Source organism: Manihot esculenta, chromosome 13 (genome assembly GCF_001659605.2).
Source record: "Manihot esculenta cultivar AM560-2 chromosome 13, M.esculenta_v8, whole genome shotgun sequence".
NCBI classification, from domain to species: Eukaryota; Viridiplantae; Streptophyta; class Magnoliopsida; order Malpighiales; family Euphorbiaceae; genus Manihot; species Manihot esculenta.
This window is the reverse complement of record NC_035173.2, coordinates 4,372,433-4,396,504: the sequence shown is the minus strand read 5'-3', so window position 1 is coordinate 4,396,504 and position 24,072 is coordinate 4,372,433. Positions and strand designations below refer to the sequence as shown.

Genomic DNA, 24,072 nt, shown 5'->3' with positions numbered 1-24,072 from the left:
AATAGTTAATTACTAAATTAATAAACCTAATAAGAAGCGTAAATTCATGAGCGTGTGACGCAATGGATGATGTGCTGAAAGTTTCTGGTGTTGCATGGGTGATGACTTGATTAGTAACTTCCACTGCACTTAACTCAATAAGTGCAATTTACTAAATTTAATTTATATAAGTTACTTGTTTTGCAAGGAAAAAAATATCATACTTTATAAAAAGTTAGTATAATAAAGAAAATTAAATAATGTAGTTTTTTGCTCTGAGAAGTTTCTGCTTGCCCTACTTCAACCCAGAAATGCCATGATTGATATATATCCTGTATATATGATGTATAATCTAATTATAGTAACTAATGATGATCCTTTTCTTTTCTTTTTTAATTCTTTCAAATGTTATGCAAGTCCTTTTCTCTTTTTTAAAAGGCATCACTAAATGATAACACTACATGATAATTTTGCAATTAGAAATAGTTATATTTTACAATCAGTTGGTAATCCAACAAGTTCTTGGATTGTCTTGATATATAATAATAATAATAATAATAATAATAATAATAACTTCAAATACATTTTTTTTGCTTTTTATTTTGTTACAGTTTAATATCTAAATTTTATAAACTATGATATTAAACTTTATAAAGTATTTTCAGAATTAAGTGTTAAAGAGTATCGACAAACATTTTATATATTATAAAAATTAAATAATAATAAAAAAAATGAGTCCAACATTTAAATATATTATTTCGTCAGGTATATTTATCTTCCACTGTCTATCATCACTAGGTATACTCAAGTCGAAAAGGTTTCTAATTTAACACCATTCTCAGAGTACAGTGCTTCAACTTTGATGATTTGCCTGTCATTAATTCCAAGGAGAACTGAATAATTAGGAATGATCCCTTCTGCAGTTAGGCTTTCCACAACATTTAACATGTTAATTTAATGACGCAAATAATTATTATTGTAATATTATTGATTTTGACTTTCACCTCATATGCAGTTGTTTTTAGCTATCATCAATTGGAAAAGCACGTAACTAAGTGGATGGTATGAGTTAAAAGGAGTGTATTTTGTACAACATTTTGTAGCCAGCGGTAAAGAAAATAAATATATTACATTCCGACTGTAAATGAATTAGTTATCTACTGCCTTGTCCTGTCTCGTTTTCATCTTTATAAACCAGAAAACTTACAGAACCATTTCCCCAGCCGTGTGAAATCTAAGTTGCTGCTTCAAAACCCAGCACTTCCTAAAAGATTGGGCATTCCAAACTCTGCGCAACTGTCAGTAGAGCCACGTATCAAAATGCGAGGAGAAGCATTAAGAATGATAATTTTAATAATTGGACGTCAAATTTCAGATGGTTAATCGGACAGAGCTCCTCCTTAGACGGTATAAAGAGATTGGCAGGGTTAGATGGAATCCTTCTGCTTTTCAGATACTTCTAGTTGGGGAGGCAAGAGATTCAGAAAACTCCCTTGAACAGATTGTTCACTAGTAGTATCTGATGATTCCGATGTCTCCGACTCTGTATCTGTTCAGGTAAAGGAACAAAAAGGTATGAGAAACAAGATGCCAAGAAGATGGATGATGTAAATAAAGGCCAAAACGCATTCTTCCAAGCAAAATCATGGGGAACTCGGCCTACCAAAAAGCGACTTCACTGACGGCCTCTTTGGTTTGGTGTTTTTCTTCTTCAAGTCAGCTGTGAGGGGAAAAGAAGACCAATCGTCAAAAATAGGATTCTATACTGATAATACCTAAGAACAATAAAACAAAACAAACTAGCTAAATTAAACAAAGGACAAAAATATGAACCTAACATTTTTCAAGTATTTTCTATAAACCATCAGAGCATGCAAAATTGGTAATCTTCATGGCCAACAATTGCTTTGCCCATTTCATTTGTATTTCAAAGTACTTGTTATAAGACATGAACTTAACCTTTTGAAAATATTTTTGCAGTTTTCTTATAAAGAGATGCAAGCAGGACAGTTCAGGAAATCAATGCAGAAATTTGAATTCTTTTTACGTAATCCTTGGTAAAGTGTTGTATTTAAGGTTCACGCCAAGTTGGCGAGGACCCCATATTTGATGCATGCATTCATTTCAGTAAGGAATTTGCACTTCATCTGCTACTTAAGAGAGTAGTGCAAAATTTGACGAGTCCTATTTGAGATCAGAATGACAATACTACAGTAAACTACAGCCGCACAATTCAATGAATTGAAATTACGTAGGGCTACATTATCCTGCTCAAATGTATTTGCGTCTTCAAAAGAGCAAAAAAGACAGCATTTGATCAGTGTTTTACAACTCGGCAGAAGATGGGCATCGGATATCAATCAAACAAAAATTTTAACTTCAAAATTCCAGAAATACATAAGGTCCATTTTAAAGTAAGAACAGAATGTTTCTTGCAACGTTTATTAGGCATATAACATGTTAAAAACAAAGAATCCATTTAAGCAAATATTAGATGCATGGTTAAGCTTTTATACATGAAAAGATTAGTAAAATTTTCCCATTTTTCTAAGTAATGTGCTCAAGGCTCCAAGCACAAGAACAAGGGAATGCTCCAAATCCTCGTATGTACTAGTCTCATAAGCAGACCCCACGCATACATGTATATAGTGAACACTTGTATATTGAAAGTGAATGCATGATAAAGCAGTTTCATGCAAGTAAAAAATGTTCTTATGTGCATATGAAAGGGCGAGATTACCCATTCCAGGCACTTGATAATCATTCACAATTTCAAAGTTCTTGTATGTGTAGCCCACAAAATTGATATCTTTAGATGAGAGCATCTGCAGAATAGAAGGTTCAGAATGTGAGAAGAAAATAAAAGACAACAGGAAAAACGGAGAGAGAGAGAAAGACATAGAGAAAACATTTAAAACACCATGTGTGACTCCTCATGCAACCAAATAGGAATAAGATAACTGTGATAACAAAAAAAGATCTAAGCAAAAACTGTTATACTTCTTTTTGCATTGTGCTCACATCACTGGGAAGCAAGCAGGCAATAAACAAGTTCTTCAACAGGGACGCATTAATATTCAATTCAGTGTAAATCTAAAGAAAACAAGCTCCCCACTTCAGAGTACTCAAATTTCCAACAGTGATTAACCTTGGGGACACATGTTACCAGACCCTCACACCTCAACCAAGCATTAAAACACATTAAACATCATACAAACCAATTTCGGTGCATTTTCCACTATATATCATTTAGTAGACCAGCAATATAAATGAAGGATTCATTTGGTTCATGAAATAAACATGGAATTGGATAGAAATAAGGATGGCGATTCCAAATACTAAATGAAGACTAATTATTGTATGGAATAGCTAAAGCTCAAAATCCTTAGCCATAACTCTTATGCTATCATCCAAGCCACATATATATAAACAAATAAAAAAAAGAAGGTGAGAAAAAGAGGAAAGGAACATATATAACTCTAGATGTATCTGCAAAGATTGCAAGCTATCAACTACAATCCTCACCAAAGGTGCGAGCTCATGAACATAACTAATGTAGAACTTGGAAGGAAAACTACTACAGTAACGGAGCAACTTCAATTTTATAGCCTCAGCATCAAAACAACAAATTTCATTGAAAAGCAAAATAAGATTTTGAAGTAATCAACATTACTTCACAGCTGAAGTGAACAATAGAAGTTGATATAATGCAGACAATAATGCCACATGCAAGGCGATTAAAAACAACTAAGGCAACGTAAGTATGTCACTGACCTTTCTCCATGGACCAGTTTTTGTGGTAGTTTGAGACTGGTTCTCAGCCTGCCGAGAATAAGGAAGCAGAAAGAAGACGTGCATAATGAGCATATGTGCCCTGACAATGTTGTTCATAAATTCCATGAGAAAAGGAAACATATAACTACCTCTTCAAACTTTTCAAAATTTTGAGTATCCAGCTCATCCTTGACCTCAGGGATAAATGCAGCTTCCATCCGATAAAGCTTATCCCATTCAGTACCATTAAAAAATGGATGATCCTGCAAAAATAGAAGCAAAAGGTAATTCCTTATTTTTGCTACTGGCTTATCCGACAAATTCAAGTATTCAGAAAAGGACACACCATACAACACCTTTATTTCATCTGCGCCTTTTGATCCCAATCTCTGGTTAACGTTGCACAAGAGTTTGCTAATAACATCTTTTGCCTCTGGAGATAGTTTTGCTTCTTCCGGAAATTTTAAATGAGTCCTCCAATTTACTATCTACATAAAAAGCAACAATCGTACAAAACTAATTAAGATCTTCTATTATTTCCTTTTTTAAATGTTATTTTTAGTCTATTTTCAGAGATCAAAAGTAACTATGAAATATGACTGCATCAGTCCATATTTAAAGTGTAATTTCGATAAGGTGTTAATAAATATCTAAGATATAATTAAGTACATAAATGGGGGATGCGGCACGAAACTATAGGGAACACCAAAAAAATAATACTTCCAAAGCATCACTTATGACACTAAAAAGAACATGGGTGTATCCTTTGGGCTAAATCTCTATGGAACATCCAATATTTAACTAGAGTAAACCCACTGAAGAGCAACTCACTTTTTGGGTTCAAGGGATGCGTCAGAATACAAGCTCCTGACTCACTTGTCCAATTACCTTAAAAACTAAGGCTCACAAATATTTCTCTTAATCCATAGCAAGTTTCAGTAAAGCCTCATGGTGAGACTCGAAAATTCTGTCAAAAGGCTTACAAGCTAAAGCATTATCTAGGCAGGTAGAATTAGAAAAAAAAAACAATTATCTACTATGAATATACAACCATGAGTATAAGAGACTAAAGATGAACTCTGAGAAAGAAGGGGAAAGAAACTAAATGCAGAGATCAACTATGATATGCATGCAACCAGATGCTCCTTTTTGCAAAGACCATGTCTTATAGTATACAATTCATAAATGATGCAAGCTTATAAGTAGTAATTTTAAATCCTTATTCTGTTCAAAATCAGCCACCAATAACTACTAAAGCCAGTTTATTCTAAGAATCTAATTACCGTTAAAGCAAGGATGCAGGCAAGAAAAAGCAAAGCATGCTTACAAATGTCACACTGATAAATATACAATCTAAGGAATCTATAAGAGCAAAGTTGATTCCATAGTGGTCTCCTATTGTGCATTGGAGGCAATTACTTCCAGATTCTACCTGATGATTGCAATCAATCACTCTCCAATTAGGCAAGTAAATAACCTAGAGACTATTTCAATATTGAAGTAAATGTGCATGTGTATGAATCAAATATCAATGACATAATGCTGCATAAAGCCTTGCTATCATTCAAAGGAACTGCAAATATGCACAGATTAAATAAAATGTCATAAGATTTAGGATGAAAATGGAAGAGGAAATTAGCAATGCCTCACTCTACCTTCCTACAGGTTGACATAGGATCATCTGAATAAAAAGGTGGGTATCCCACAAGCATTTCATACATAATAGCACCAAGTGACCACCTGTGTTCATAATAAATAACCGTTAGCCCCACAAGCATAAATTGTTGGAAAAAAAAATAGGACATCTATAGACATCTGATAGAGATTAGCAACTAATGATTCTTTGTGGCCAATAACATTTGAAGACCATATTCAGTTGCCATCACATCCAACTGAATTTAATTTTAAAAATGAAACAGAACACAAAATCACTATAAAAGTAATTGCAATAACAGATCCAAATGGCCCATCAGTAAATTTGCATAAGTGCTCACCAATCACATTCCATCGCATAACCTTTCTTCAGCAGTACTTCTGGAGCAATATAGTCAGGCGTACCAACAGTGGAATAAGCCTGCAATGGCCACATATTGATAATTAAGGGAGGGCAGACGGGGCAAGGGGAAGCAATATGAATAATCACATCCCCCATTTTACACAAATTGGAGAAGAAATGCAATTCTCATTTACAATATACTCCGTTGTGCCATTTCTCTGATAAGTAAACAGCACAACAAACATTTTCATTGAAGATGACATGTCTCAAATGACCAAGAAAAAGATAATGCAATCGAGAAAATAAGCCATCCACTTAAAAGTGCCAAATTGCCAATATAATCTAAATGCACATTGATGAAATGAGAAAATGAAAAATTGCATATGCACATAAACAGAATTCAGATGCATAGCATCCTGCAACTTACAAGCATCCTTCTGTTCTTCTGCCAATGTTGTAGTTGCTCCTGTTGTGTGCGCTTTGGAGCTGCTGGCCTTTCTTCATTCTGTCCACTCCCATTAACAGGATTGTTCACTACTGAAAAATCCCCTTCTTGGATGGTGCTGCAGTCTAATGGTTTACACAGTCCAAAATCAGATAGCCTCAAGTGTCCATATCTATCAAGCAGCAAGTTGTCAGGCTTGATATCCCTATAGAAATGATCAAAACAAATTTTATTAAAGAACAGTGATTTATAGTCCAATAAAATCATATTTGTCAAGCACACAAAAGGGAATTGGCACATTATTATCTTTAACAACAAACCTGTGAATGTAATTGTGTTTGTGGATAGATTCAATAGCTAATACTGTTTCCGCTACATAAAATCTAGCTTCATCTTCTGTCAATGTATCTTTTCTCATAAGTAAAGTCATCATATCCCCACCAGGAAGATATTCCATGATAAGATACAGAAATTCTTCATCTTGAAAAGAGCAATATAGTTTCACAATACAATTGCTGTCAACCTCTGCTAGTAGATTCCTTTCAGCTCTGACATGCTCAACCTTAAAGAACAGCAAACTTACCATGAATACTGCCAAAACTTGGTGTTAATCTCAGCAGGGAGATAATCGCATACCTGGCCTCTGCGAAGCATCTCTGATTTCTTAAGTTTTTTCATGGCATACACATGGCCAGTTGTCTTTTCTCTACAAACTCTAACCTGCTCAGAGACCAAAATTAGAGTCAATTATGAAATTACTGGCAAAAAGAGCCATAAAAGAAAAAATAAAAATTGGACCTGGATAAGTCAATAATGTAAATTTAGCCCAGATGCAATAACATATTGTCAAAGACATGTAATAAATTAATAGCTTATATATATAAAAACATATAAATGAGATAAAAGATAGATATTGACTGTCAGGAACTAACATAAGTCTGTAATAATTCAACAGGGCCAACTCCTTTTCTGGGAAACAAAGAAGAAGAAGAAGCAAACGCCCTGTTTGGTTCAAATGAATTCCATACTTTGCACATTTGACTTCAAAAAAAAAATGGTGTATCCCTCCACAAATGCACCCTTGCAAAATCACTAAAAAAGGGGAAGAAAGGTGTATACCTCCCCAAATGCACCCTTGCCGATCATTGTCAATAATTCAAAGTCATCAACACCCATTTTATGCCTCTGCAGGCGCATGTATTCAGTTTCTTTCTTCTCCAAAAACTTAAGTAAGTTGTTCTGATCTTCCTCAGACACATCAGCATCAGCCAACTTCTTTTCCAGTATGGTTCGTCTATTATAATTCAATCATAAATTAAAATTCCTTCAGTCTTAAGCACTTACGTAGATTCAATCCTACCATCCAATTATATATAAAAAAGAAATCAATCCCTAAAAGATTCTGCACTCCAGGACCATGGAAAATATAACAATAGCATTACCAGCTTAACAAAAGTACATTTAAAGAAGAAGTGGAGGCATACCGCTCCTTCCTCTCCTGTAGATTCTTCATTTGTTCCTTGTAATGGTTCTCAATATACTGCTTGGCTGCAGCAACTTTCTGCTTGGTGGTATTGGAAAGAGCTTCCTCATCATCTGTAGATTTTGCGTCATCTTTACAATCATCAGACGTATTATTCTTCTTCCTAGAAGAAGTCCTCAACTTGTCTCGTGGCTGTAACTTCTGAAGCCAACTCCTCGCCGAATCCATTTGAAACCTCAAAACTAACCAGAAGACACAAAGAGCCTCCCTCCTCAAACACTATCATCCATCATCCCCTCCTTCTCAAACCCCCCAACCAAAAACCAAAAAAAGGACAAAATCCTGCACATATAATGCACAAAACCACAACTCAATTTAAAAATTAATAGATCATAATACGCCTGAAATCCAACAAATGGCTATAACATTGTAGAATTTGCAGGAATCAAAGAAAATGTAAAAAAAAAAAAAAAAGGAGAAAACGAAATGAAAAATCCTAAGGAAAACAAAACGAAGAAGCAGCGAAATCGGATTAACCTTAGAATTTGTGTGAATTATCAAGGAGCAGCCAATAAGATTAGCGGAGTTGCTATTTGCCGTGTGAATGGAAGGAAAGTGAACGATCGATAAGGATGAAGGGGATGTGTTTGGATGTAGAGAAAATATGGAAGACTAGAAAAAGAGTACTTATTGATGCCCGCGCGATTTTCTCTGGTTTTGAAATGCGAAGAATATAGCCCCGCTGGACCTGGACCTTCAATTTTATATAGCTTTTACATGTTCTTCAGTGATTTTTTTTTCTTTTTTTTTTATTATTATTCGAAATTTTCAATTTTGATTTTAATTTAAGAACTGAAGTGAGAATTCCAATTACAATATGTTTACACATTTTAAAAGTGAAAAAGTAAAGGGAAAGTATCAACAAACACAAAAAAAAAAATTCCCTTTATTATTTAAATATTAAAAAAAGTGAACAAATAGCTTTTTAAATAATAAATTTATATATTATTTTTTATTGCAATTAAATAATTATAAAAATTGAAATATAGTTTCTTCTATTTACTATTTATTTTTCTTTAATTTTGACAAAAAATTACTCTTATAATCTAATACTAATTTTCCTAGAGTATTTTTTTTTTCTAAACAAGTAATGAGTAAAAAAAAAGCTTTTTTATATTTTTATTGTTTCTCATAGTCTCCAATATTTGATAAAAACTATAATTTGATCTCTACTTTTTTAAATAAAAAATAATTCAGTTATTTAATTTTTATTAAATTAATAAAATAGTCACAAATAAAATAAGCCAAACCAACTTTGAAGGATCTTATTATTATAAAATATAAATATTAAAATTTCAATAAAAATGTTTTAAAAAGTGAAAATAAATATGAAGTAAAAAACTATTTATTTCATAATGAACTTAATATAATTACTATTTTGTTAATAATCTCAGTGATTAAATTGTTTTTCATTAAAAAATATAAGTACTAAATTATAATTTTCATCCAATTTCATATGCTATGTTGTAATAGACAAAAATAAATAAATAAAAGTGATAGCTTTATTTTCACTTTCACTTTCACTGCACTGGATCTCGCGCATCCGCTTGCTTGGCGCTCGCGCCTCCGCCTTTAATTCTGTGCTACAGTGCGCGAACCACCCTTCTTACTTTTTTTTTTAATTTATTATTTAATTTCTAAATATTATTATTATTTATAAATAAATTCTTATATTTTTAAAAAATTATTAAAATATTTTTATTTATTTTTTTCATTTCATCTATTTAATTTTACCGTTAATTCATTGAAAAAAAAAAAAAACTAACCTTTATCTTCTGAATTAATTACCATCCGTTGAAAGACCTTGACCTTTCAATTTTCTCTCTCTACCTCTTTCATTGCTACCGTAGTCTTCTTCCCCTGCTACCCTTCTCTCCCTATTTCTCACTCATTAATAGCCTACTTCTTCTTCTTTCTCTCTTCTTTGGCTGCCCTTCTTCTCCGACTATCTTTTATTTTTCTATCTCTCTCATCCCTTCTTCTTCTCCCTCCCTATAAAAAGATGATAAGTAAAGGAATTAGACCCGATAATTTCACCTATCCATCTGTTCTCAAGGCCTGGGGTGAAAACTTTGGATCTAGACTTTGGGCGAGAGGTTCATTAATCCATTAAAGTTAGCTGTCATATATGGAGCTTATTTGTACATAATTCCTTAGTTTCAAAGGATTGGTTTCTCTTTCTTTCAACTGACTATATATAAACACCACAACCAACCTGTCCCAGCTCCTTAATCTTTACATCCAATCCATTACCATAACAGTCTACTGATCCCTTTTTCCCGTAAATAAAGGAGACCAGCAATTAGCCCCCATACAGGTCTGAGCGTGCTCGCTCAGCGCACCGTACTCGTGAGGACCAGGGTTGTATTCCCACAGACGGCGCCATTTGATGACGTTGCGTGTCCACTAGGGTTTCAAGGGTAGAGACTTATAAGACCTTCTCCCTTTGAACCTCTTTCCGATGTGGGATACCTTTGATCCACCCGCATAGGGGTCCTTCCCCCCATACAGGCCTGAGCGTGCTCGCTCAGCGCACCGTACTCGTGAGGACCAGGGTTGTATTCCCACAGACGGCGCCATTTGATGACGTTGGGTCATCTGGGTCCTGGGTCCACACCAGTGAATATTGTCCGCTTTGCCTCAAGGCCGCACGGTTTTGCTTAAAACGCGTCCACTGGGGTTTCAAGGGTAGAGACTTATAAGGCCTTCTCCCTTTGAACATCTTTCCGATGTGGGATACCTTTGATCCACCCGCATAGGGGTCCTTCCCCCATACAGGCCTGAGCGTGCTCGCTCAGCGCACCTTAGCATTAATATTTTGGGATTAGTCTTTCGTAATTATGAATACTGTTGAGCATGTTCAAACTCAAAAAACTGTTTTAACCGAATTAATTAGAAAGTTCAGTTTAATTTTTTTAGTTCGATCCAATTTGTATTTTTAAAAAATTTAATTGTTTTTAATTTGATTTTAATTAAAAAATTAATAAAATTGAATTAAATTACTTATTATGACAAATGATAGGGAGAAGAGGGACTCACCAAAACATGGCAAGTTTGTTCACTAAGGTTGTATTATTCGTAGGCTTTAAGGGATACTTTACCTTTGTAGGATCAGCAAGTAGTTTGACACCTACAACATGAAATGGACTCCAAATTTAAATATTTTATAAATATTAATATTAATATTTTGGCTTACATTTATAAAAAAACCAATTTATTTAGTGCTTATAAATTATTTTTTTTATAAAAATTTTTTTAATCTATAAATTATATTAAAGTTAATACATATATTTATTTATTTATTTTTAAAATTTAATAATTTTGCCTATATTCTAGCTAATCCTATAAAATATAAATCCAAATTAGACTAAACAAAATCATATCCATTTATTTGTGTTTTGAGTAATACAACTTCATTCGTTGGTTAAAATGAATTGAATAAGATTTTATTTTTCATCTTTCATTTTTAATTATTTCAAAATTATTTTTCATCTTTCATTTTTACACTATACTAATGTTTCACTATTATAATTTAATTTAATTTTAATTTATTTTAAAAAATAATTTTAAAATATCTCTTAATATTTAATAAAATTTAATATTTTTAAGATAAATATAATGTGAAATTTAATAAAAAAAATATTTTTATCAATGTATGTGAAGAAAAAATAAACTAAAATTATGAGATTTGTTCCTCTAGTCTGAAACTTTTGAAGACAAAATTTGTTTAATTTGAAATTTTTAAAATTTTAAGAGTAATTAATTTTTGATTACTATTTTGCTCTTACTATGGCACTAATAATTATTGAGGTAAAATTACAATTAAAAATTTATAAAAATAAGATAAAATAATTATAATCTATAATAAATTAAAAAGTTTGAGATTAAATAAAATGGAGAAAGTAATTTAGAAGATTGATCTTTTGAAACACAATGGTATAGTATGAAATCCATTATACATTGGGTAGGGTATAATCCAGAGGTCAAAATCAAAACTGAAAGTTTCAAGAGTTTGTCCTCCATGAAAAAGGTTTAAACGGGAGGATTTTTGAGTTGAAGATTTGTTATATAGAGTTGGAACAAAAGTTAAACAATTGTGGAATTGGGAAAATAAATCTTTCACAAAGAAAAAAAAAAACCTTTATGTAATTATATGGGATTAAACAAATTAAAATTAAAATTAATCAATCTCAAAACTATACATTTATAAAAAAAAAACTCCCTAATTCTATTAATGATACAAACAATTAATTTTAAAAGAGTTTCATAACTAAAGTTCAAACTCACTTTATGATCAAAAAGATTTTATAACTTAATGGTTATAAACAATAAAATATTTAGAATTCACAAATTAAATTTCACCCAGACCTAATTTACTTTAAAAAAATGTATAAAACTCTTATAAAAAATACATTATTTTTATTTTAAATCGATATATTCAATATTTATAAATTTCTCTATCTGCATGTATCCACAAAACAATTTTCTCTAATTTTCTAATGAAAGTCATAGCCTCCGATGTAGGGTTGAGCAGTATTCGATTAAAATTAAAAAAATTGATCGAACCGAATTAATTTCAAAAATTGATTCGGTTTTTTATTCAATTCAATTTGGTTCGGTTTTTAATTTTAAAAATTTTGATTATTTCAATTCGGTTCGATTTTAATCATAAAAAATTTAAAAAAATCGAAATAAACCGATTAGTGATAATAATATATTATTTTCAATAATATAGAGAAATTAAATTATATTAAGATTAAAATATTTTAATTAAATTTTAAAATATTAAAAATAAAGTGTAAAAAATAAAAAAATTATTAAAAATCGAAACTGTTCAAAATGAATTGAATCGAATCAGACCGGTTCGATTTGATTCGATTTCTGATCAAAATCAATTCAATTTGATTTTTATAAATATTAAAATTTCGATTTTTGATTTATTCGGTTCGGTTTGATTCAAAACCGAACCGACCGAATGATTACCCCACTCCGGTGCATTGCATGATTCCTTCATCGGTTTATAAAATTAATTTGACAAAACTTATTATCGGTGCTATCCTGTGTTTACATGACATGAGAGAAGAAGTACCAAATGGATTTTGGTTTTGAAAAATTTTCTTATAGAACAAAAAATTTAATTCAATTCTTTTAATTTTGATTTAATTGATTTAATATTTATAATTTATATAATTTTAATATATATAACTAGTATAGCAGCTATATTATTATTATAAGACTAAATATTTACATTATTTTATGTTTTAATAAAAATTTTAATTATTTACTAGTATCATTGAATTAATATTTTTTTAGAAAAAAAATAGAATTATCAGCTAAATTTATTTATATAAAGATGGAAATATAGACAGAGGATAATTTTATTAACCAAAAGCCTTTTCGTAGTTAATTAATAAAAGCATCAAAACAAAATTTCAGGAAAATTGGTGGATGTGCAAAATGTTGAAATTCCTCATCATCAAGAGAAAAATCCAAATGAACAAAGAAGAACAATTAGCAAAGCAACAAATTGAGTTTTCATCATTATTTGTTAATTAAATTTTACTATTAGCCGCTATTAGAAAATGCCAAAAAGAATAACAAGAAGAAATAGAAAATTGAAGAAGATGAGTTTTATTTCATATGATATACTGTTTGATTGGGCATTAATCAATTTTTTTTTTTTTGAAATAGGGGTTAGGAAAGTCGAATTTTAGACCTCTCAAAATTATAAGGATGCATTTTCCACAGGTTAAGGCTCGGAGTGCTATCAAATCTGAATTATTATTAACAATTTTAAATTTTAATTTTATATGAAAAATTTGAAGAGAAGATGTGCACATTTTAAATTATTTATTTATTTATTTTATTATAACTGCTCTGCTTTAGATAATGATATGCAAAGTCTAATAAATTATAGAATTCAATCACCTCCAACTAATTTCTTTTTTTATAAACTCTAGCAAAATGGAAAATTAATATATATAGGTAATTGATGTGCGGTGAACTACTTGTCTGCCATATCCTGATACTTCATGAACTCCATTGGTCGAAAAAAAATCAAAATTTTACTAATTTTTTTTATTTAATGTAATTTTTTAAATCTTGTCATTATCCTTTAAATTTTCAACATTAATTTCAATTTTAAAATTTAACGTGATGAAGATGAGTGTGATATAAAGAATTTGAATTACCAAAATATATAAAGTTTTGTTTTGTTATCAAAATTATTCATTTATTTAAGTAAAATTTTGTTTTTCCTTTTATTTTTTTACTTATGGCCATAATTTTAATCAAACAAACAGTAAATCTATTCAATCACAAGCATTAAATATTAAAATCTAATCTCAGCAGTACAATTTTTTAGTTTTTTCATAATTATAATCTCACTTTTTTTGCTTTCAAAAAAAAACTATCACTTTTTTAATTTTTTTTATGAAAAAAATTAATACTTTCAATATGTTCACAATTAATCAACCTTTAAAGTTAATTTTTAGCATAATCACATTTTTTATTTATAGAAATTCTAAAAAATATAGAATTTATTTAAAAATCCTTAAATTTATAAACTCAATTTCTAAATTAGTCTGTCATTCCAAAGTTATAATTTACTCGCAAACCCAGCAAAAAAAAAAAAATTTTAAAGGTTGAATAATTATAAAAAATAAAAAATTAATATTTTTATTAAAATTAAAAGATAATACTATAATTAAAAAAAATAAAATAAATTTTTTTTAACCAATACGTCTCGAAAATATAAATTAAAAATTATTAAAAATTATAAAAATTCAAATGAATCTGACACGTAATTCTAATAGAAAAATAATTTTAATATTAATTATAATTGTATAAAATTGAAATAATGATTTTTAATATTCAAAATTAAAAAAATTAAATTATAATCATTTTTTTATTTAATAGATCACTTAATTTGATACGATGACTAAATACATATATAATTCATCTCATAAATATATATTTGAGTTCTCACTCATCATTGCCTACTATAAAAAAGAATTAAAAAACTAGTCAAAATATCAAATATTTTATCATGAAATTTATATTAATAGTATTTTATTGATAAAAATTAAAAAATTGAGCTAAAATTGTGAAAAGCTCTAAAGTTCGGTGACTAGCCCTTAAAAACGACGTCGGCTTAAGGGCCGTCGTAGTGACGTTATTCTTGCTGGGAAAGGAAAGGGAGCGCAGAGGAGGAAGAGTAAAGAGGAGCGAAGGAAGACCATGAAACCATGAATCTATCTTCGGCATCGGTAGAAATTCCCAATTATATTTTTAGGGCAAAAAACTGAATACGAGAGATTTAATTTGGAGCTGAAATTAAAGACTCCCGACCTTTTAGGTATATTAATAGACTTCATTATAGAAGAACGTCTGTTTCGTTGTGTTATTTGCTCGTTAATCAGTTTGCTTGATTTGGTTCTGTTTTTCTGCTACGCAATTCTTATGTTTGTTCCGCAATTGAATGTCGCAATTGAAAATCTGGAAAACGTTTGCATTATATCGTAGAAAACAAGGAGGTTGTTCTATGCCAGGGTGGCTGAGCAGTGGACTCTATGGTTTGCTCGTAAGTTAGTTGCTCAGATATTGATGGGTAGAACATGGATTGTAGCTCTTCTAATGGTTTTGTGCAAGGAATTTATTTTTAGAGATATTGCAGCTCAATTATGTTGTAGGAGTGTATCTGTAACTTGAGTAACTGAAAAATTTATGGAATTGATTGAAGATGTATGTCAGTTAAATATACTGTTTTTTTTTTGTTATACGTTGATTGATTAGTTCTAAGAAAAATGAAAAAAAAAAAAAGTAAAGAAGAGATAATAATCTATTAATATGTCAATTGGTTTGGTTGCTGAAGCTTCTCTCCTCCTTCTTTTACCCTTATCTTTTTTATTTGTTGGTATGCATGCTGAAGTTTTGAGCTGGAAACAGTGTATCTTGAAAGGGAAGAATCATGTTTTTTGTCTAGTTCCATTGTTACCATTAGGCATGTATGTCCAGCTTGAGAGAATCTGAAAGATGTTTTTTTGAAGAATGCATACATTTGGATAAAATATATTGTTTGGTTAAGAAAAATGTGAGGTAGAATTCTTGGATTTTCATAATCCCCCAAATGAGGGTTCAGAAGAGAAGATCGTTTGAATCCATGGAGTATAAATTTAGGTTTCTGATTCCATGGATTTCTTTAACTGCAGTCACATGGCCTAGAAAGCAAAACATGTTTCTCCTACGTGAGGGAGTAGGGCGACCTGCTGCTCTAATTGGATTCCTCAACCTGGAAACAGTGACTAATTTACATTTGTTTGGAGGATGAATTTTAAACTCCATCATTTGTTCTTGTAGATAGCTTAGCACAGCATTGTCATGGTGTTTGAATAGTGTGATTTACAATCATGGAGGAAGATGAGGACAAAGCTCTTCTCAGTACTTTGGGAATAGCATCTGCAAATCCTGAAGACATTGAGCGGGACATTTTAGCAGAGGTATGAATCATTTTTATTTTTGTAGAGCAATGTAAATGTGTTGCCTTTCTTATTTGAGAAGTCACATATCATCATATGCATTAGAATTGATATTATCAGGACTGAATAGTGTAAATTCGTAGGTTTTGGGGCTTGGACTCTTCTGTATATTATATATTTTATCTCTTATAAGTTCTAAAGGCAAGGCAGCATTATCAACTAAAATATGAAATTCAAGGCGTGTTAAAGGATGATCTAAGTGAAATTATAAATTTTGGCATGTATTTCTAAAGTTTTTTGAGATTTTGCTTAATTTAGTGAGGTTCTTCTATATTTCATTATCTTGTTTTAGCAATGAGAATAATATGAACTTGTCATTCATTGAAGTGTTACAATTTGAGAAAAGTGATTCTATGTGGCAGGTGACAAACAATACTGAAAATGTCAGTGAAGGTGGAGGGAGCACTGAGGAGGAACTTGCTGACAAGTCAAAAAACATTGACCCATCATCTACCAGCCAAACAAAACTTTATAATAGATTGAGGGCTGTAAAATTTGAAATAGATGCTGTTGCATCCACTTTTGAACAAGTGAAAAATGTTGCCAGTAGTGAGGACCATGACGATGATGATAAAGCTGAGTGTGGGGATAGAGAGGATGATGAGTTGGTTTCTCCTATTGATTTCACCCTTCAACAAGCCCTAGCTGCTGACCGGCTAAAATGTCTTAAGAGGACAAAGGTTCAAATTGAGAAAGAACTTTCAGATTTGCAAGAAGATGATGCTACCAAGGGTATGGACTATGAAAATCTGTTGGCAGATATGGTTAAGGAAGAATCTAGACCAAAAAGAAAGGCGAAGAAAGTTCAGAAACCAGGCAAAAAAAGGCAAAGGAGTCAGAAAACAGTTTCGTTTACTGATGATACAGATTTTGATGCAACGTTGGATGCGGTGTCTGCAGGATTTGTTGAAACAGTGAGTTAAAAGTTGTTTCTAGTTTTCTTTAAAATTAGTTTCTTTTAACAGTAGAATATGAAGGATGAAGCGACTTCTTTGCATGTTTCAGTGAGGTGAACTATGGAAACTGCTAATGTTACATTGTTTTATGTCCTAGGAAAGGGATGAACTGGTTAGGAAAGGTATTTTAACACCTTTTCATAAGCTTAAGGGCTTTGAACGCCGTCTTCAGCAACCAGGGCCATCAAGTGGGTGCAAAGTATCTGAGGAGGAGGACAGAAGTGATGATATTGCCTCTGACAGTATTGCTAGAGCTTCCCAGTTAATGACAGAGGCCATAAAAGCTCGCCCAAGGACTAAAATGCTTGATTTGGATTCTTTGCCAAAGCTTGAAGCTCCCACTCATCCTTTTCAGAGGCTGAGAGCACCTTTGCAAATTCCTCGGTCCCTAGAAAGTGACGAGGAGAAAGGGAAGGGCTCCAAAAGGAAAAGAAAACGTCCTTTGCCAGGCCAGAAATGGAGAAAACGTATTTCACATGAGGAAACCCTCTTGGAAGAAAGTGGTACGTTCAATAATTTTCATCATTTACTTTGTTTGAGAATTGCATGGGTAAGGTATTTTTCTGTGCCGTATGAACTGCTTGCTTACTTTCAGCTGTTCATACATTGTCTCTTTACAGCTGTTCATACATAACCTCTCCAACATAGCCTGTACCATATATGTCTTTCAACCAGTGTGACTGCATAATCTTGCTGCTAGCCAATTACCTTTGTTTAGCCATGCGGAACACTGTGAACTATATTCAATAATTTCATTGCGATTTTTATGTTTAGTAAAGATATAGTGATATTCTCCCAACAGAGATGCAACTGTTATCATATATAAATCGTATGAACTTGGTAGAATCTTTGTTCTGCAGATGATGCAAAGTGCGCTTCAGTTACATCCAGCTATGAAGATGAAAAGTTAGAGGATGGTGAAGATGTAGATAATGGCAATTCTTCTTTTGTAACACTTGAAGGTGGGCTAAAAATCCCAGAAGCTATTTTCAACAAGCTTTTCGAATACCAGAAAGTGGGAGTGCAGTGGCTCTGGGAACTGCATTGCCAAAGAGCTGGTGGTATTATTGGGGATGAGATGGGTCTTGGTAAGACCATCCAGGTCTTATCTTTTCTGGGAGCATTGCATTTCAGTAACATGTACAAAGCGAGCATTGTTGTTTGCCCTGTCACACTTTTGAGACAATGGAAAAGGGAAGCACAGAAGTGGTACCCACGCTTTCATGTGGAGCTACTACATGATTCAGCACAGGAATTTCCCCATAGGAAAAAGCAGGCCAAATCCTCTGATAGTGATAATGAAAGTGAAGGTTCTCTCGACAGCAATTATGAGGGAAATTTATCATCTAAAAATTCCAATAAATGGGATTCCTTGATAAATCGAGTTTTGAAATCAGAATCTGGGTTGCTTGTTACCACTTATGAGCAACTAAGGTTACTAGGAGAAAAATTGCTTGACATTGAGTGGGGTTATGCAGTTCTGGATGAAGGACATCGAATTCGTAATCCAAATGCTGAAATTACTCTGGTTTGCAAGCAGCTTCAAACGGTTCACCGTATAATAATGACAGGAGCACCAATTCAGAACAAGTTGAGTGAACTGTGGTCTCTGTTTGATTTTGTTTTCCCTGGCAAACTGGGGGTACTGCCTGTTTTTGAGGCTGAATTTGCTGTTCCTATATCTGTTGGTGGCTATGCTAATGCCTCACCGCTTCAAGTATCTACAGCCTACAGGTACAAATTGTTATGGTTGAAATTTTCTTGGTGGATCTGAGCTTGCATGAAATTCAGATTTTATAGTTCCATTGGGTTACTAATTTCAAATTAAATTGTCTGTGATAATTAATATATGGATCCTATGTTTGTCTTGTTACAGGTGTGCTGTAGTCCTGCGTGACTTGATTATGCCTTATCTTCTTCGGCGCATGAAGGTGGATGTGAATGCTCAGCTTCCTAAAAAAACTGAACACGTCCTCTTTTGTAGCCTTACTGCAGAGCAACGTTCTGTATATAGAGCATTTCTTGCAAGTACGGAGGTTGAACAAATACTTGATGGAAATAGGAATTCTTTATATGGAATAGATGTGATGCGCAAAATATGTAACCATCCTGATCTGCTGGAGAGAGAACATTCATGTCAGAATCCGGACTATGGAAATCCTGAACGAAGTGGAAAAATGAAAGTCATTGCCCAAGTGCTTAAGGTTTGGCAGGAGCAGGGACATCGTGTTCTTCTTTTTGCTCAAACTCAACAAATGCTTGACATTCTTGAAAGTTTCTTAATTTCTGCTGGCTACTGCTATCGGAGAATGGATGGCCTGACTCCGGTAAAGCAGAGAATGGCCCTAATAGATGAATTTAACGACTCAAATGATGTCTTCATTTTCATCTTAACTACAAAGGTTGGTGGATTAGGGACTAATCTAACCGGTGCAAATAGAGTGATTATTTTTGACCCAGATTGGAATCCTTCAACTGACATGCAGGTATTTTGCTGCTAATTATTAGTTTTCTAACTTTTTTTGCATGTCTACTTTTTTTGAGTTGTGCCGTTATAAAATTCTTTTAAAAGTTATACTTGGTAATAATCACAATTTCTGTGGTATTGCTTATGTTATCTTTCAACGTACAAATAATATCTATATCTAATGGAATTCCAATATATATATATATATATTTTTTGAAAATATTGATTTTGATTCACTATAGAGACAGAATCTGAATTTAGCTGTATTGTTAATCAATATTTCTAGATATTGAGGACTTTTATTGCTCATAACAGGCAAGGGAAAGGGCTTGGCGTATTGGTCAGAAACGGGATGTTACTGTCTATAGATTGATCACACGTGGAACTATTGAGGAGAAGGTGTACCACCGGCAGATTTACAAGCATTTTCTTACTAATAAGATTTTGAAAAACCCACAGCAGAGAAGGTTCTTCAGAGCTCGAGATATGAAGGACCTTTTTGTTTTGAATGATGATGGAGAAAGTGTGACAACTGAAACATCTAATATTTTCAGTCAGTTATCTGAAGATGTAAATGTTGTTGGTGCAAAGAAAGAAAAGGAGGACAAGCAGAAGCACCATAAAGGTAGCACGTCTCATTTTGATGATGCTGCAACTAACCAAGAAAGCAAACGTAATAGTGGAGGTTCCAGGATGAAAGGAAAAGAAAAAGCCAATCACTGTGACGGTGAAGTAGATGAAGAAACAAATATTTTGAGGAGCCTTTTTGATGCTCATGGTTTACATGTAAGTTTCACTATCGGTTTATCTTTTGAGCTTCTACATGGTGAAACTGTTGTTTATCATCTTTAAACGCATCTCTTATCTTCCTTCAGAGCGCTGTGAACCATGATGCTATTATGAATGCACATGATGAAGAGAAAATGAGGCTTGAGGAGCAGGCTTCCCAAGTTGCGCGAAAGGCAGCAGAAGCACTGCGTCAATCACGAATGCTTCGTAGTCGTGATAGCATATCTGTCCCGACATGGACGGGTAAATCTGGGGCTGCTGGTGCACCATCTTCTGTTCGTCAGAAATTTGGGTCAACTGTGAACTCCCAGCTGATTAGATCATCCGACCAATCATCCAGTAATAAACCAAGCAGATTGAATGGAATAGCAGCTGGAGCTTCTGCTGGGAAAGCATTATCCTCAGCTGAACTACTAGCTAAAATTCGTGGAAACCAAGAAAAAGCTGTCGGTGCTGGGCTGGGATCAAGTTCTACTAATGGAATGTCTTGTTCATCTCAAAATTCATCTACTGTCCAGCCTGAAATATTGATACGTCAGATCTGTACTTTTATACAACAAAGAGGCGGAAGCACCGATTCATCAAGCATAGTGCAGCACTTCAAGGATAGGATCCCTTCCAAGGATCTGCCCTTGTTTAAGAATCTTTTGAAGGAAATAGCTAAATTGGAGGAAGACCAAAATGGAAAATTCTGGGTTTTGAAACCAGAGTATCGACAGTCATAACCCATGCATTTGAGTAGTTCATTTCTTCGATTACAAATGTTGCAACAGGGCTATCCCTCGAGTTGTGAGCTCCCTCCATTTTTTGCATGTAAAGCATTTTGGTGATCGTACTGCCTTTTGGTAGTGCTGAATTATAGCAATACCTTTTTGGCTTTCAAAAATTTTAAAAAATAAATTAATTAATTTGGAAGAAAGTAATTTATATATCCTTGGTGAGATTTGATTAACATGCACACCTGAGAAATATCCTTTTCAACACTAGCAGCTTCATATATCACAATCACAGCTTCATATAAATTCTGTATGGAGCTTAATTTGACACGCTCCACATCACCCGACCAGAATGAAGATGCAACATAATTCAAATTTTCCATTATGTGTAGAAATGGGACAATCAATCAAAGTTCACGTAGGAAGACAAAAGCATCCATGTATTCCATTAAACATTATTTTCCACACATGAACCTATTTGGATTTGCTTTCTTTCTTTTTGTCAATTCTATTAATATTGTTGATTTTCACTTTTTTGAAAGAAGAAATCAAACAGATGTTTCAATTTTACACTAAATACATATCCCAGAAAACTAGAAAGCCGCCCATCCTGATGCAGACGTCGTTGTCGAACCAGATGTTGCTGAAGGAAGATTCATCTGCAATCACCAACAGCAAATGAGCAATAACACAAGATGGATACGTCATACTTGGTTAAAATAAGGGGGGGGGGGCAAGCCAGGATATCAACTATCCAAGTGCACACATCCAGAGTCTCAAAAAAATTGAAAAAAGGAAGGCAGCAATATGCAATCGCAGCAAATTGATACGCTTTCATAACTTGCTAAAAGGACAACCACTTCGATTAACATGTAACGTGACCAAGCACGTCAATTGGATATCTCATTGTCATTGCTCAACGATGGAACATAAAGCAAGTGATCAACTAAAGGCAGTAATACAAAAAAGATAAAGTATATTGATGTATGGCATTTCAAAAAGGTTTAAAAATATATTGATGCTTATGCTCTCATCCACTTTGGAGATAGACAAACATAAGCTGCTACAGAGAAAGAGGATTACCTCAAGTGGAGAAAGATCTGACAAAGGATCTGTAGAATGTTTTGCATTTTCATTAGGTGCTTTGATAGCAACACCATTATTAGCAGCAGTCATTCGTGCAGCAGCTGGATCATTTGGAGGGGGTGGGAGGGGAGACCTAATTTTTCCTGCCCCATCTGGTGGAGGAGAAAGGCCAAGAGGTTTAGGCTTTCCGTTTCCAGAATGAGCCCCAGATAGTCCTGCAGCTGAAAGCATTCCAGTTCCACCAGATGGTTTATGCTTCACATTTATCCGAATGGTTTCACCTTCCTACACTCATCCAATATTTCAAGATAATGTACGTTAATTTCAGCCAAAATTAGATTAATTAGAACTTTAAACCCATATAAATCAACTACAAAAACATTAGCGGAAAATCAATTAAGCCAAGTAAACAGCAAAAATAATGAAAATTCCAACAGGAAGAACAGTGAAATTAGAAGTTCACAACAAAGTTGAGTTCATAATCAATGCAAAAATGTCAGGACTATAGAATTCCTGACTACCCACCTGATCAAGTCACAATTATCATCAACCAGCCATTCCAATTTACAAGCATTGCTTTATTATGAGGCATTAAATCTCAAAATGAGAAAAAGAAGAACAATACCTTCAATCTGTGATTAACAGCAGGATGTATATCTATGTGAGTATCGCTCTCGCTCGTCTCCCCAACCTCCTTATCGTGTTCTCTCCTCACGTATTTCTCATGATCCGATAATGCCACATTGAAATCAAATGCCTCATTTCTCTCTGCAAACCCTAGCCCGATAAATGCATGCTTCCCTCTTCCGTCCTCGATCTTAAGCACGAAATACCGAGAAGAGTCTAGAACCGTCTCCACCGAGGTCTCGCGATGACCCGGGTGTACGAAACATGCTGCGAACAGCTCGCCGGAGTTGGGATCCTCCAACCTGATCTCACATCGGTCCTTACACGATACGACCCGAAGCCTACCGGACCAGATCTTGTCGGACTGTAACCACTCCCCACATTTATAGCCGCCGGAGGTGGACCGTGGAGGAATTTTATAGACGGAAACCTCCCGTACCACCAGGAGAGTATGCTCCATGGATTCCTCGTCCTCCTCAAATGACATCGTTTTGGAGGGTTTTCTCGGAGGACTGTGAGGGAAATGTGGAGAGATCTTGGGCTTGGATTTGTAAGGGGATAATCCTTCCAAGATTTGAGAGGTGCGGGGATTGTATCAGGAGGAGAGAGATTTCAGATTTGCAGAGACGTGGCCTCGAAGGATGATCAGTGATTGATTTGTCAACTGCAACGAGACGGTGAGAGAGAGAGAGAGAGAGAGAGAAACTTTTGCTCTAATTACCAATTTGCCCTTTGTCTCATTCCCGCTCTCTTCATCCTCCGGCCCAATTATTTTTGGAGAATATTAAAAATATAAAATTAAATAAATAATACATATCATTAAATTTAAAGTAATTATTATTTAGTCTAATGAAAAACTTACTATATTTTAATTTTAAAAAATATATTAAAATATTTTTAATATTTTTAAAAATTTATTAAATAATTTTTTTAGTTATTAATTATTATAAAAAAATTTAAAATATTTTTAATAGAAAATTAATTAATAAATATTTTAAAAATTTAAAAAATTAATTAATAAATTATAAAAATTAAATAATAAAATACTTTATGTTTAAAATTAATATAATAATAAATAATAAATTTTTATTTTTAAAAAAATTAATTAATAAATTTTAAAAATTATAAAAATTAAATAATAAAATATTTAACGATTA

At 32.9% G+C, this 24,072-nt stretch overlaps 3 protein-coding genes across 4 annotated transcripts; 1 reads left to right on the top strand and 2 right to left on the bottom strand.

Annotated features, from left to right (window-relative positions):
- Positions 1–1,028: 1,028 nt before the first annotated feature.
- LOC110629443 (serine/threonine-protein kinase 38-like) lies at positions 1,029–8,447 on the bottom strand. Its single transcript, XM_021776415.2, has 14 exons — positions 8,215–8,447; positions 7,679–8,019; positions 7,314–7,488; positions 6,831–6,914; positions 6,515–6,756; positions 6,177–6,399; positions 5,748–5,827; positions 5,409–5,493; positions 4,110–4,241; positions 3,903–4,016; positions 3,754–3,801; positions 2,720–2,804; positions 1,643–1,699; positions 1,029–1,528 (listed from the first exon to the last, which is right to left on the bottom strand). Exons 2-14 carry the CDS (start codon positions 7,903–7,905, stop codon positions 1,407–1,409), a joined length of 1,674 nt encoding a protein of 557 aa, XP_021632107.1. The 5' UTR covers positions 7,906–8,019; positions 8,215–8,447; the 3' UTR covers positions 1,029–1,406.
- Positions 8,448–14,861: 6,414 nt separating this feature from the next.
- On the top strand, positions 14,862–21,409 carry LOC110629554 (protein CHROMATIN REMODELING 8). 2 transcript variants are annotated; one of them, XM_021776581.2, is made up of 8 exons: positions 14,862–15,094; positions 15,948–16,235; positions 16,637–17,188; positions 17,328–17,733; positions 18,091–18,964; positions 19,107–19,716; positions 20,013–20,483; positions 20,573–21,409. In XM_021776581.2, exons 2-8 carry the CDS (start codon positions 16,146–16,148, stop codon positions 21,209–21,211), a joined length of 3,642 nt encoding a protein of 1,213 aa, XP_021632273.1. In that variant the 5' UTR covers positions 14,862–15,094; positions 15,948–16,145; the 3' UTR covers positions 21,212–21,409. The 2 variants fall into 2 exon arrangements, with proteins under 2 accessions (XP_021632273.1, XP_021632272.1); XM_021776580.2 differs by having other exon boundaries at positions 14,863–15,094; positions 16,096–16,235.
- A 152-nt stretch (positions 21,410–21,561) lies between these two features.
- LOC110629555 (uncharacterized protein At1g03900) lies at positions 21,562–23,654 on the bottom strand. Its single transcript, XM_021776582.2, has 3 exons — positions 22,914–23,654; positions 22,286–22,573; positions 21,562–21,861 (listed from the first exon to the last, which is right to left on the bottom strand). Exons 1-3 carry the CDS (start codon positions 23,400–23,402, stop codon positions 21,796–21,798), a joined length of 843 nt encoding a protein of 280 aa, XP_021632274.1. The 5' UTR covers positions 23,403–23,654; the 3' UTR covers positions 21,562–21,795.
- Between the last annotated feature and the right edge of the window lie 418 nt (positions 23,655–24,072).